The 13,625-nt window shown below is 53.8% G+C and overlaps 1 protein-coding gene and 1 long non-coding RNA gene across 2 annotated transcripts; one reads left to right on the top strand and one right to left on the bottom strand.

The window, feature by feature from the left end:
• The first annotated feature begins 263 nt into the window (after positions 1–263).
• On the top strand, positions 264–5,628 carry LOC116740803. Its single transcript, XR_004345952.1, has 3 exons — positions 264–434; positions 3,271–3,407; positions 3,700–5,628. It is a non-coding gene; the product is annotated as an uncharacterized LOC116740803 (long non-coding RNA).
• A 221-nt stretch (positions 5,629–5,849) lies between these two features.
• Positions 5,850–9,169, bottom strand: THBD (thrombomodulin). Its single transcript, XM_032606743.1, has one exon. The coding sequence runs from the start codon at positions 8,327–8,329 to the stop codon at positions 6,605–6,607; it is 1,725 nt and encodes a 574-aa protein (XP_032462634.1). The 5' UTR covers positions 8,330–9,169; the 3' UTR covers positions 5,850–6,604.
• Between the last annotated feature and the right edge of the window lie 4,456 nt (positions 9,170–13,625).

Here is a 13,625-nt window from a genome sequence, read left to right as displayed (position 1 = left end):
TGCTGGCAGAGAAGGGCCAAAAGTGGTGCTTCCGGTTTCGATCACCATTTCAAGATGAATTGAACAACGAACCATCTGTCCAATACGAGAGTGCAGGGTCGGGGGTTGCGGATCTCCGGCACGGCTGCAGGAGTAGGGGTCCATGGGCTCAAGGAAATCGAAAGGAATTAAGGGGGGAGGCAGAAGGAAGGGGGGAGGGTACAGGAGACTGAGGCAAGCCCCGTCTTCCTCTTCCTCTTCCTCACTGGGTGGCCGAGGGAAGGTTTGCTTGAGTCCAATAGCCCAGAGCGAGCAGCTGGGGCCGGCCTCCAGGTGAGGACAGGAGAAGATTCCAGGAGGACAGGGAAACCCTGCCCTAAGTCGAGTGTGCAGGAGAGGGGCTTCCCAGGATGGTACAGCTCGTGGATGTCTTGCTCAGGAGAACGTTATTTCAGGTGCAGTCGGGGGACATGTCTGGCCTGGGGTGGGGGGGGCGTCATCACCACGGACCCCAGTTTGGAATCTTGGGGTTTTTTTCCACTGGATCCCCGAAAGCCTGCTGCTTCTGCTGCCCCATTTTGTTTCCACCATTTCCAGCGGTCGTGACTGAACTAACCATCCCCAGGGTCCTTCTGTCTTTCGCAATCACACTTTCAAAACAGGCTGAAGAGGATTTTGATTCTGTTAGAATCCGATGTTAAAACAATATTTCGTTTCTCTTGTGAGAGGAAATCTGTTGTTTGCCTACCTCTGAGCCTGCTGACCAAAAAAAGGAAGAAGGGCTCTCTCAAAACAAAAAAGAGATAGCGCTGAACCCGGGCACACATTCTGAACAAGACAGACAGACAGAGTCAGGCGTAGCCTGTATTATTTTCCAAAGAAATGCCGAGAAGGTCAGGGATGTTTTCAGATGTGCTCGGGTGCCCCCCACCGAGTCACGACAACCACGGAAACATGTTTTCCTATCTTCTTCGTAACCTCGGTTTTCCTCGAAGAGATGACATAATGATTAACCCCCATTCGACACACGACCACTGTGAGCTTGGGGGTCTTCTGCCGCCTGCCCAGTCCACATGAGAAGGTCACACCCAGGAGCCTCAGGAGGGACTGTGGCCGTGCAGGGGGGGCCCTTGGGATCCCGTGGGCAGCAGCATTTCCTGACTTCCTACTGCGTGCCTCAAGGTGCCCCTCCTCCCTGAAATGCGTGATGTGCAGGCTTCCCGTCTTGCTTTGTGTGTCTTTACACACTCGGGTGGGCTGCCAGGATTTCGGTCAACCCGGGCCCGAACGCGGGGTGAATGAGCAGGGTCTTGGGAGACATGTGAGCTGCGTTTTGTTAAAACCTGTTTGCTGAAACGGAAGAGAAGCTGTCTGTCTGGTCATTCCTTGGAAAATCTTGTCTTTGTGACTCAAACATGAAAACACAGGGTCCTTGGTTCAGGGAGATCCTAAGGGCAAAGCGAGCATCAGGGCGGAAAAAGGCTTTATCTGGCCCGTTGTGTAGACAACTCCAGCATCAGTAGAGGGGGAAGGACAGGAAGGAACTTTCTGGTGTCATGAACATATTCTATATACTGATGATGGCAGTAGTTCCACGAATGTGTGCTCTTCAGGACTCAGAGAACTCTTTGCTAAAAAGGGCGGGTTTTACAGTCCAGGGGCCTGTGACTCCCCGGGGGGCTGGGTGCCCAGGCCCACGGCCCCCTGCGGTGCCCTCTGTGGTGGACAGACGGCGGGCGAGGCCAGGCACTGGCCCAGAGTCCCACCGGGACAGTTGTGGACACAGGGCCAGTCCCTTGTTTTGAACTGAAGTTTCTTTCCTCTTTGGCATGTTCCTCTTTGGTGTGACTAGACTTGGGGCCCCAAGTGGCAGCTGGAGTTGGAGGGCGCTTCGGGCTGTGGTCACTCCTCCTCTGTGGCCTACCTAGGAGCACAGTAGAGGGGACTCTGCTCTGCCAGACTTTGATGGGCCTGTAAGCAGGGAGAATGGGTCTTTGAAATGGATTTTACAGCTGAGGAGGGGCTGCATCTCCGCTGTGCGAGCCTCCCCTCCTGCGGCTCTGCCTGATGCCTGAGACCCCACCAGGACACGTGCCCAGGTGGGACAGCAGCCCTTCCACCTGACCACACCATGCTTGGAAAGAACGCTTTCCACTTTCTGGAAACCTTGAACTTGCCCTCAAGACACTCCAGATCCCAACATGTCCTTTTGCTTTATCCACTTACACACCCACCAGTTCATTGTCGCACATGCCCCGTTTATAGAGCACCTGCTGTGTGCCAGACCTGGGCCAGTTCCCTTCACCTAATCCTCATGGAAACCCCAGAGGGGGCCGGGCCGGCATCCTGTTTACAGCCTTAGGGTTTTTTTCTTTTTTCTTTTTTTTTTTTGGCTGCAATGTACAGCTTGTGGGATTTCAGTTCCCCAACCAGGAATTGAACCCGGTCCATGCCAGTGAAAGCACCGAATCCTAACCACTAGGCCACCGGGGTACTCCCAGTCTTAGGGGTTGTGTGGTGCCCATGGCCACGTGACCACCCACGTCAGGCTGGGATTCAGATCTGGGGTGCATGACACCCACACTCTTTGGTGGCCCTGCTGGATTCTTACAATGCAAACTGTGCAAGTGTTGCCGTGGGGACATGTGAATAAGTCTAGAAGTAGGTGTTACCTTCTCAAATGATTTCCGTGAGTAAATGGAGCACAAGCGCATTCCTATGAAACTCCTCCACTTGCACCGAGGATAGAATTCGACATCTCTAAGCTGACCTATGGTCCCCCCCTCCACTCTTCTCTCTGCATCCCACATCTGCAGCCTCATCCTGGACCCCCTCCTCCTTGCTCACCTCATTCCACACCCTCTGCCAAGACTCTTCCCAGCACAGGGCCTTTGCACGTGCTGTGCCTTCCACCCGGACTGCTCTGCCCTCAGCTCTGTGTTTCACCGACCCCTGCTTCTCCTTCACATCCAGAATTGTCAGCTGGCCCAGCAGGCTCTCCAGCCCTGTCGTGCTGTGCTCTCCTCCCCCATGCTCCTACCACTGTTTCAGAGGCGATTCCAGTTTGTGGGGGTGGGGGGCAGGAATTGTTTGTTGTATGTCTGTCTCCCCCTCCAGAGCTCGAGCTTCTCAAGGCAGGGGTTTGTCACCATGCCTGTCACCCACCAGTCACAGAGCACATGCTCAACAAATATTTGCTGAACTGATCCAAGCGGTTCGGTCTGAGGGCAAAAAAGTCATTTGAGTCATAAAATCAAATTCTGACTCATCCACCCTGGCCTTCTTCCCCAGGCCCCATGAACCCTGGAACGCCATCAGCGAGCACACACCGCACACCACTGCTGAGACTGGGAGACCTGGATGACAACGATGTGAATAGAAGGCAGGGCCCGCGGCCCATTTCACAAGGGCCACCCAGGTTTGCCCCAGTAAGGGTTCTTGCCTCTGAGTCTTGAAAGCGTGTTTTGGTTTTCTTGTGTTCTTGAGAAAGGATCTCTTCTTTGGAAGAAGACATCCTAAAGCAATGAGACCCTGACAGTCATTTTGACTGCTCCTGGGAGCAGACCCTTTTGAAAAGTGGAAGGGTAGGTGGTGAGGATGATTGGTAAGGTATCACTCTCCCCTCTCAACCCCCAGCATGATTTATCCGCACCTGCTTTTCTCCCACTCATCGAGTTCTTCCTTCACACATACCTCTTATTGAATCTGGTTTTCTGCTAGCCTTCCGAGTCCTGAGGGCAACACTGCTGCACTGGCCGTCTCGGGAAGGCACCCCTCGCCTATCACCCACTCCACACACACCCCAAAGCCGTCTCCTTCATCCAGGATGGACGTTGACATCTCCAACTGCATCTTCACGACAGCAACTACTCAGATTAAAACTGAGAAATTCGGCATGATCCAAATGTATAAAAATATTTGGATATTTGACTGAATTCAATTTTCTTCCAACTTTTGCTTTCTGAAAACTTTCAGAACACTGCATATAAAATTCAGCCAGTTTCACCATCCCAGGAAAGGGGGCCCAGGAAATGTGTGTATTAAAAAGACAGTGTTTCCTATCTCCAAGAGAAATGAGGATGATTTAATACTGCATGAGACCTTGGTCTCTGAGCCACAGACTGACTTTTGTGTTTGCATATCTCTGAGAGCAGATAATGCCAAACCATTCACAGAGGGACACACAGCCAAGATTCTAAGAGATGCCCCAAGAAGGACTGTTTAACTCGTCCCAACAAATAATCCTATAATATATTTTAAAACACTTAGGCGTAAGTCCTGTGTATGAAGTTGTTATGGTTACAGAAGGAAAAAATAAATATTTGTGCATACAGACATAACATGAAGTCCTTCTACAGTGAAAACAATCTCCACTGGAAAGGTCTTTGAAAGTCAGAGATGGAGCCTGGAGCAGACGGAGCTAGTGATGGGGTGGGGGCGCAGCCTTTAAAGCCTCCTCTCGGCATCCACATTGTCCATGAGCCTCGTTTAATAACATAAAATGAGGGGGCTGGGGGAGAGAGGTGAACAGATACAAAACCCAGGAGCACTGTTATTTGTTTATTTTCCACTTGTGATGTCATAAGCAGGAGTTTTGCCTGTGTTCTAGTTTATCTCCAATAAATAAATAACTATGTACAAATGTGCTGAGTTTACAAAATGGTAGAGGAAAACCTTTGCATTACACAAGATACATTTACATGATACGCTTTTTTCCATACACAGAAGCATGAAGCATTTCATTCCTAGCTTACTTGAACCAAACACCCTGTGTGGCAATGTCTAAAGGTGTGTACCTAGGCTCTTCTACCAGAAAGCAAAGCTATAAAAGGAAAATTCCTCAGTTTCTTGAGAATATAGGGCCTGACTTGGCCTGCTACTTATTACTCATCCATAGTTAATCTATTCCAGAATGTTGGAAGCTGTCTGCAACAGCTCTCCTCAAATATACCCCCTGCTGGTCTCATTAAAATACAGATTCTCGTGCAGTAGGTGGGATGGAGCCTGAGTGTCTGCATTTCTAACCAGCTGGCAGGGGCAGCTCCAGCCTCTTGTCCCTGGACCACGTTCCAAATGGCTGGGCTTAGAAGGCCCCTCCGAACTGGGAGAACTTCTCGAGGGCCTGATCAAGGTGAGGCCCTAACTGGCCACGCTCCAGGCTGCATCCCCAAGCTCCCAAATTCAAGAAACCAGTAGAGCTGGTTTTATTGGGGCCTACAAATGACAAGAACGGTGAGAGTCCAAATGGTCATTGGCATGAATCCTGCAGCTCAAAACTTTCTTACACTGTCTCCCGGGAGGTGCTTCCATCTTCTCTCAGTTTAGAGCAACCATGTGAACATTTTCAACATTGTCAAAAAGAACTCATAATAATAATAATAGGAATAATAATAACGGGAAAAGACACTGCATAAGAAGCTTAACAACAATGACTACTTTTCAGTCCAAATCCAAACAACAACAACAATAAAATGGAGGTTCATTGTTTAAAAATAAAAATGAAAATCTCCTTGTGTTGAATTCCTGTGATAGTCCAGCAACATTAGTCTAACAAATGCCCTTCGCATCTTAACCTCGATATTGCTGTGGAAGCCTGAAATTTCAGGACAAATTAGCAAATCTGCTGAAAGAACAAATTCCCAAGCATTCTTTTTTTTTTTTTTTTTTTTTTTTGTGGTACGCGGGCCTCTCACTGTTGTGGCCTCTCCTGTTGCGGACCACAGGCTCCGGATGCGACGGCTCAGTGGCCATGGCTCACGGGCCCAGCCGCTCCACGGCATGTGGGATCTTCCCGGACCGGGGCACGAACCCGTGTCCCCTGCATCGGCAGGCGGACTCTCAACCACTGCGCCACCAGGGAAGCCCCCCAAGCATTCTTATTTCTAGTGTTTTTGTTCCTGTTTCACATAACAGTTCTGCCCAGGCAGACAGCTAAGGGCAGAAGTAGGGTCCAATACAGGTAGGGTGGCTCAGGTGGGTTGGCCGAGTTCCTGGGAGGGGTAAGTTGGGAGAAATGAAAGGGCTGAAATGCCGCTTGGCTTCATAAATGCGAGAGGGCTGGAAAAGATAGTATAAGGGCCCCGTGACAAGTGGGAGCACATAAATATATAGACAGGGAAGGGGAGAGAGGGGAAGGGAGAAAGGAGGGAGAGATACAGAGTGGGTGCCGGAAACACAAGGGTAAGGGAAAGAAGCCAAAGAATAAAAAATACTTAAAAAATAAATATCTTGGTCATTGTCTATGACTCAATTACACTCCACTTAGTCCACTGGGATGAAGTCTGCCCCAAGGCCGCCAACCAAGAACACTCACCCCTCCTGTGCCCCTCGGTGAGGGCATCGGACACTTCGCAATCTTGTCACTGTAAAACTGCCAACTCTGCCCACTTGTCCGATGACATCATAGAAATGGCTGGGGCCATACTTCTTCCAACGCGCCCCCGCCCCCCGCCCCCATAGCCAAGTGTAGAAGCAGCGAAAGAAGGGGAGCGAGCGTCTTCTCCAGTTCTGACGCCAGCCAAGGTGCTTTGGGGTAGTGGGAGAGAAAGGCTGGAGAGGGGAGGAGCAATGAGGCCCAGGAGGGAGGAAAAGGCCACCCAACACCTGGGCCAGGGAGGGAGGTCCCTCAGAGTTTCTGAGGCGTCCGCTCGGTCTTCACGTGCTGCAGTACCACCTCCTTGGAGGGGACCCCGCACTTGTACTCCAGCTCCGCCCGCGAGGTGCCTTGCTTCTTGCGCAGGTGGCAGAGGAGCGCCAAAAGCGCCACGACCAGAGACAGGCTCGCGATGGAGATGCCAACGAGCACGCCGGAATGCAGAGGCCCCGCGGGCGGGGGCGAGGGTGGAGGGGTGGCGCCAGGAGTCGGGCTGCCCGGGAGCGCCCCAGAGCCGCCGTCCTCCTTGGTGGGGTCACAGTCGGTGCCAGCCTGGCCGAAGGGGGCCGTGTCGGGCCCGCAGATGCACTCGTAGGTGCCGGGGAGGTTGTGGCACTCGCCAGAGCAGTAGCCGTTGTCGCACTCGTTGATGTCCGTGCACACGGAGCCCTCGTCCAGGATGTAGCCCTCGGGGCACCGGCAGATCGCCAGGTTGTTGGGGTCGCAGTCGGCCGGGCACGAAGTCTGGTTGCAGAACATCTGGCACCTGTGCGGGGCGTGGGGGATGGGCGCGAAGCCCTCGGCGCAGATGCAGAGGTAGTCAGTTCTGCCCGTGGGCTGGCACTGGTACTCGCAGTTGGTGCCGAAGCACGGGTCCACAGACTCCACGCACTCGCCGTCCACCAGGTCGAAGCCGGGGAAGCAGTGGCACTGGAAGCCGCCCTTCGTGTTGACACAGCTCTGCGGGCACGGACTGGGCACCTGCGTGCAGTCATCCACGTCCTCACACCGGTGCTGGTCCGCAGCCAGCCGGTAGCCCGTCGCGCACATGCACGTGTAGTTGGTGGGCGCGTCGGGGAAGCCGGGGACGCAGAAGTGCTCGCAGAGTTGGTGGCACGGGTGCTCGGCCGGCACCGCACAGGAGCGCCCGTCCGCCTGCAGGGCGGCGTCGGCGGGGCAGAGGCAGCTCGACGCCCCGGCGCTCTCGTTGCACGCGTGCTCGCAGCCGCCGCCCTCCACGCTGCAGGCCCAGGCGCCCGGCGCCTCCCGGCCCCAGCGCGCCTCGGCCTCAGCGGGCGGCACCGCGCACTCCAGCTTCACCCCGAGGGGCATCACGGCGGCCGAGCTGCCCAGCGGCAGCGCTTGGAAGTCCGCGCCGCGGGCCCCGAACGGGGTGCTGTAGGTGACGGAGACGCCGGCGGCCGCCGCGGCGCCGGGCTCCACAACCAGCGGCCGGCAGGAGGCGGCGAAGTTGAACTCGCAGAGGAAGCCGTCGGCCTCCGCGCCGCACTGCAGCTCCTCCCAGGCCGGCTCTCCCGGTGCCAGAGCCCCGGCCGCCGAGACGGCGACGCACAGCGGACCGCAGAGGGGCGTCCCGTCGTCGTGATGCCGCGCCCACCTGCTGTAGCTGGTGCGGTTGTCGCCCGTAACCCACTGGAAGCCGCGCAAGGGCTCGTGGTGCCCCGGGTCGCCGCAGCCGGGCGGGAGCTGCAGGCCGATCCAGAGCCGCGGGCCATCGCCGCCGTCGCCACTCAGTAGCAGGGAGATGACATCCGCTGCAACCGAGGAGCGCACGGTCATCAGGTGGCCCCGCAGCTGCTCGCAGACCCGGCTGGCGGCCAGGAAAGTCGCGGGACCCCGGAAGAGCGCGAAGCAGTCGTGCTCGACGCACTGGCTGCCGAGGGGCTGCGGCTCCGGGGGCGCCGGGAGCCCCAGGCCGGCGGGGGCCAACACACCGAGGAGCAGGACGCGGAGCATAGTGTCCGCACGCCGCGCGCAGGGGCCCGGCCGGGGCTGAGAGGCGCAGGGCGCCGCCGGCGACAGCCGTTCGCGTCGGTCCCGGACTAGGCGCGTCCGGCTGCGTCGCGCAGCCCCGGCGAGGCAGCCTCTGACAGGCTGGCGGGCCAGGGCCCGAGTTTATAAGTGCGCGGCCCCCCTCCCTGGACGTTCGGGAAAAGGAAGGAAGTGCCTGGTGGGAAGGGCTGATGCTGCATTCTCGGATTACTGGGTTCTCCGGACGCCCTGCGCCCGCCCTCGCGCCCGGGATCACCTCGCGGGGATGAGTAAACTCGGCCCCGGCTGGGAGGTCCTCGGGCGGGGCCAGCAGCGCAGGCTCCCGGGAGGACAGCATCTCTGTCAGCACGGCGACAGGACCCGCCGCACGCGTGCAGCCCTACAAGGGGCTTAACCCGCAGCCCTCCTTAATCTCCAGTCCTCTTTCTTTTCCTTCATCAATGTGTTGTTACCACCTATTTCAAGGAAAAGGCTGGATTGCGGAGCTCTGGGAAGAGGAGACTGGGCGAGGAAGGCTTGCAATGAGAGGTGGGGATGTAGCGCCCAGGACCTGCAGGGCTGCGGGAGGAGGTGCCCGCCACCCAGAGGGTTTTGGGAGGGGCTGCCTAGGGCGTGGCCTTCCCCAAAAAACACGAGCGCAAGGAGAGCGAGCCACACCCTCCCCGGCCAGGGTGCCTAGCTCCGGAGAAGGAGGTGCTTGGAGACAGCGGGCGTGGCTAAGGCGACCACGCTCACAGGAGGAGGACTGGCCTAACACCCGGTCCCCAAGTGGGGACCCACGAGTCCCTGAGCGCCAGCTGCCACGGCCAGACCTCATCTCATCGCGTGAGAAAGTCGTGGGGACACTGTCAGGGCGGCAAGGTCTTGCCACCCTTCGGAAGTGGTGGCAGGCGAATTCCCGCCGAGCCCTGTAGGGGCGAGCGAGTTTAGCCTGTTCGGTCTGAGTTCTTCCAGCATCGCAGAGGGACAGTGCAACTAGCACCCCCAAAGGGACGGACCCGTGGTGTGCCCTTGCAGGGAGGGTCTGTCTTTTGAGGGTTTTTCCCTTTGGCTGAGCAATCAGATTGACACAGAGGAGCACATAAATGCCAATTGGACGGCAAAGGACATAGACGAGGGGCTGTCCTGGGCACGCGCGGGGTGGGGAGCGCTGGGAGGAGACTGGAATCTGTCACTTTCGCGATCCTATCCGCTCACTCTCGGATCAGGAATGCGGAGGGGTGGGTCCAAAGCAGAACGGTGAGGGGCAAACGTTTTTTTTTTTTAACACCCTGCGCTATCCTCCGCCGCGGTCACTTACTGCGACGCGCCAGGCGGCGGCGCTGTTGAACTCTAAACGAAACCAAAGACGTTGGTGAACTCGAACTTGGGCTAAAAGGGTTAGAGTGTGGGGACCCAGAGGCCTCTCCCAGGGCAGGACACGCGGACCCCTCGTCTTACCCGCGGATCGGGCCCCCACGCCCAGCAGAGCCCAGGACTTGCGAAAGAACAGGAGAGTGTGGTGTCATCACCTGCGGAAGACAGGCACCTGCCGGCGGACAGACTGACCGCAGTGACCAAGGGGGCGGGGCGGGGACACTCCGAAAGCGAAAGGGGGGAGGCACTGTGGTCCCCTGCACCCCCTGACGCCTGCCCGCGGGCGCAGAGCCTCCTGAATATCCCGCTGCCCCCCGGTACCCCACGAAAAGGGACACCGAGGTCTGAGGGTCCCCGGAGTGGGAGCGACTGCCCCTCCAAGAGGAGGAAGGAAAGACCCCCAGATCGGAGAGCCGCGCAGCCCAGGGTGGGGACGGGCCAGGCGCTGGCCTGACATCCCACTGGCTGCAGAGCTGAGTCAGGGGTCACGACTCTGGCCGCCCTGGAGAGGCTGTCTCGGTGCAACGGGCCCGGGGCGGGGCGGGGCCTCCAGACACCGGCTGGAACTCGCCCCTGCAGAGACCTCAGAGGTGGGCGCGTGAGACGGGAAAGGGGACCGGACCAGCCACACCCTTTGTTCAGCATTTACAAAAGATTTCAGGACTATGGCGACGAGACAAAGCCGTAAACGAAGGGCGGGGCCCTCTGAGCCCGTGCCAGCCCTTAAAGGAGTTGAGGAACGTTCAAGCGTCAGGTCTGGCCACCACCAGGCTGGGTCACTTCACGGATGAGTTCTAGCTGATTCACCCTTAGCCAAAGAGCTTCATCAAGTGTGGCAAGCAGCTTTTTTCTTAAGAGACGTAGAAAATAACTTTCTAGTTCTTACATGAACACCTGCTCATAGACTTGTTAACCCCTAGGTCCCCTGATGAAGACCCTGTTTGGCAGTGTTTCTCTCCAGAGCACGTGGGCAGCTGTCCCTGCTCTGACTTAGAACTTAAGCGTCTCCCGTGGGGAAGGAGGAAACCGATGTGTGGAAATGCACAATTCCAGGTGCTCAGGGCTTCAGGACTGTGAGAAGTGGGGACTGACTCCCAATTGTTGCTGGTGATAAGAGCCCCAGGCCCCCCGGGGTGGAAAAGCCTGTCACTAGCACCTGAGGACACAGGACAGGGTGGAGAGGGGTGCATACCCTGTCCAATGCAATAGCCATAATCACCTGTGGTTATTTAAACTAAAACTCATTACATTAAAGTTAGAAATTCAGTTTCTCAGTCTCACTAGTCACATGTCAAGTACCCCACAGGCTCGTGACTACAAATTGAACATTACCGAGAAAACACTTGATCATCGCAGGAATTGCTATTGGACGGCGCTTGTCTACACATAGAGCCAAGTAATGACCTCAGGGAAGCCATTGGTGGGGGCATATGAGTGTCTCTTCTAGGATTCCAAGAACACCGTCTTGCAACCATTGTTGTTTTCAAGGTAATTGTTGTGAAAACTGCCATCAGAATCTAGAAGGGAAACTTTAAGAAGAGTAAAAACTGGGGCTTCCCTGGTGGTGCAGTTGGTGAGAGTCCACCTGCCGATGCAGGGGACATGGGTTCGTGCCCCGGTCCGGGAAGATCCCACATGCCGCAGAGCGGCTGGGCCTGTGAGCCATGGCCGCTGAGCCTGCGCGTCCAGAGCCTGTGCTCCGCAACGGGAGAGGCCACAACAGTGAGAGGCCCGCGTACAAAGAAGAGTAAAAACTGTATAATCACTATTAGTACTTGACTAATAAATACATCAGTATTACTTTTAACCTGGATGTTAAGTATAATAATTTAGATATTAAGAAGAAAGACATTTAAAAGATAAAAACATTATGCTTATAAGCCATAACAATGTTAAAATACAGACACAAAAGTTAAGTCTCTGTGGTGATGCAGCAACATACGAATCTAATAGTGGAAATTAAATGCCTGGTGAGCAAATGTTACTCAATAAACAACAGTCTGCCACTGTAGCAGAATGCAGGCTTAACTAAATATTCACTCTCAGCCAGACTTGAAGGAAGAAGTGAGGTGAAAATTAACAGTACTTTATTGGCCCATTCTTTATAAAAAGAAAATATGTTGCATCTACCCAAACCCCACATTTGATACCATATTTGATGATGAAAGACCAGAAGCTTTGCCCCTAAGATCAGAAACCAGCCTGCTCCCACCACATCACTCTGTAGTGTGCTGGAGATTAGAGCTAGATTCTAGCCAGGGCAGTTCCACATGGAAGTCAAATAAAAGGCATCCAGAATGGAAAGGAAGAAATAAAATTATCTCTTTATTCATGATATTGTCTTGTTTGTATATGGAAAATCCTAAGAAAACTATTCAAAAACTATAAGAACTAATAAACAAGTTCAGCGTTACAGGTTAAAAAATCAATACATAAAAATCGCTTGCATTTTAACAATGCACAAATTGAAAATGAAATTAGAAAACAATTCCGTTTACAATAGCATTAAAAAAGAAAGAAATACTTAGGAATAAATTTAACAGAAGTGCAAAATGTATGCTCTGAAAACTGCAAACAATGTTGAAAGAAATTTTAAAAGACCTAAATAACTGAAAAGACATCCTATGTTTATGGATTGGAAGATTTAATATGGTTAAGGTGGAAAAATTCCCAAAATTCATCTACAGATTCAGTGTAATCTCTATTAAAATATCTGCTGATTTCTCTACAGAAATTTTCATGCTGATCCTAAAATTCACATGGAAATTCAAGGGACTCTGAATAACCAAAATAATCTTGGAAAAGAGAAACAAGACAGAAGGATTCACACTTCTTGATTTCAAAATTTACTACAAAGCTGCAGTAATCAAAACAGTGTGGTTCTGGCATAAGGAAAGACATAAATCAAGGGCACAGAATTGAGAGTCCAAAAGTAAACCCTTTGAAGATATACAAATGGCCAATAAGCACATGAAAAGATGCTCAAAAATAAAACTTTTTGCATTTATTTTTAGTCAATTAATTTTCACAAGGGTGCCAAGACAATTAAATGGAGGAAAGAATAGTCTTTTTTATTCTAGCCATCCTAGTGAGAGTGAACTGGTTTCTCAGTGTGGGTTGATTTACATTTGCCTGGCGGCTAATGATGTTGAACATCTTTTCATGTGCTTGTTGGTCATTTGTGTGTCTTCTTTAGCTGAATGTCTACTCAGATCCTTTACCTGTGTCTTAATTGGGTTAGTTGTCTTTTTATTATTGACATTTTCCAGCGACTCACAGATGCTGATGCAGGTACCCGGCCTATTTTCATCAAAAAGGGTTGCAGACCAGCTACTGCAGACCTCGGGGGTCTGAGAACGGGCCTGCAGGATGGTTTGGCAGCTCCCGGGTGAACAGACTGAGAACATCTGGAACTTGGGCAGATGGGCCCCCCGGGGGAGTGAAGGAGTCACAGAGAGGAGCTGTGGGGAGGGAGCTCTGCTCTGGGGGTAAGGGGCTGCCAACATTTGAGTTCATCACTCAGAAATCCCACTTCCACCCATGGGCCTAGGGGTGCCCGGGGTTCCATCTAGCTCTGTGGGAAGAGCGGAAGGGAGTGGCTTCCCACTTGGAGTACCTGACCCCACTCACCTGCACCCAGAGCCAGCCCACCCACCAAAGGAGGGGGAAGCATTCACCCATACCCAAACCACTGGGAATGCTTTTCAGACTGGGAATAATTCTGAAGCCAGATCCCAGAGAAGCACTGGCAAAGGCTTCTCTTTAGAGGTTTTTTTTCTCCTTTGGATGGGACTTTTGGGGCATTTAGCAAGACCCAACCTTCCGAAGTCCCTTAAAGGACCCCCCCAGGAAAGGGGACAGACTTATCTCATGTTCCACAGGCAACGAGGAAGGATGCTTCCTC

This window comes from Phocoena sinus, chromosome 15 (genome assembly GCF_008692025.1).
Source record: "Phocoena sinus isolate mPhoSin1 chromosome 15, mPhoSin1.pri, whole genome shotgun sequence".
NCBI classification, from domain to species: domain Eukaryota; kingdom Metazoa; phylum Chordata; class Mammalia; order Artiodactyla; family Phocoenidae; genus Phocoena; species Phocoena sinus.
Note: the sequence above shows the minus strand (reverse complement) of the source record. Positions and strands in the feature narration are given on the sequence as shown.

Coding starts and splice junctions, on each gene's coding strand:
- THBD (XM_032606743.1), bottom strand. CDS start 8,329: ATGCTCCGCGTCCTGCTCCTCGGTGTGTTGGCCCCCGCCGGCCTGGGG.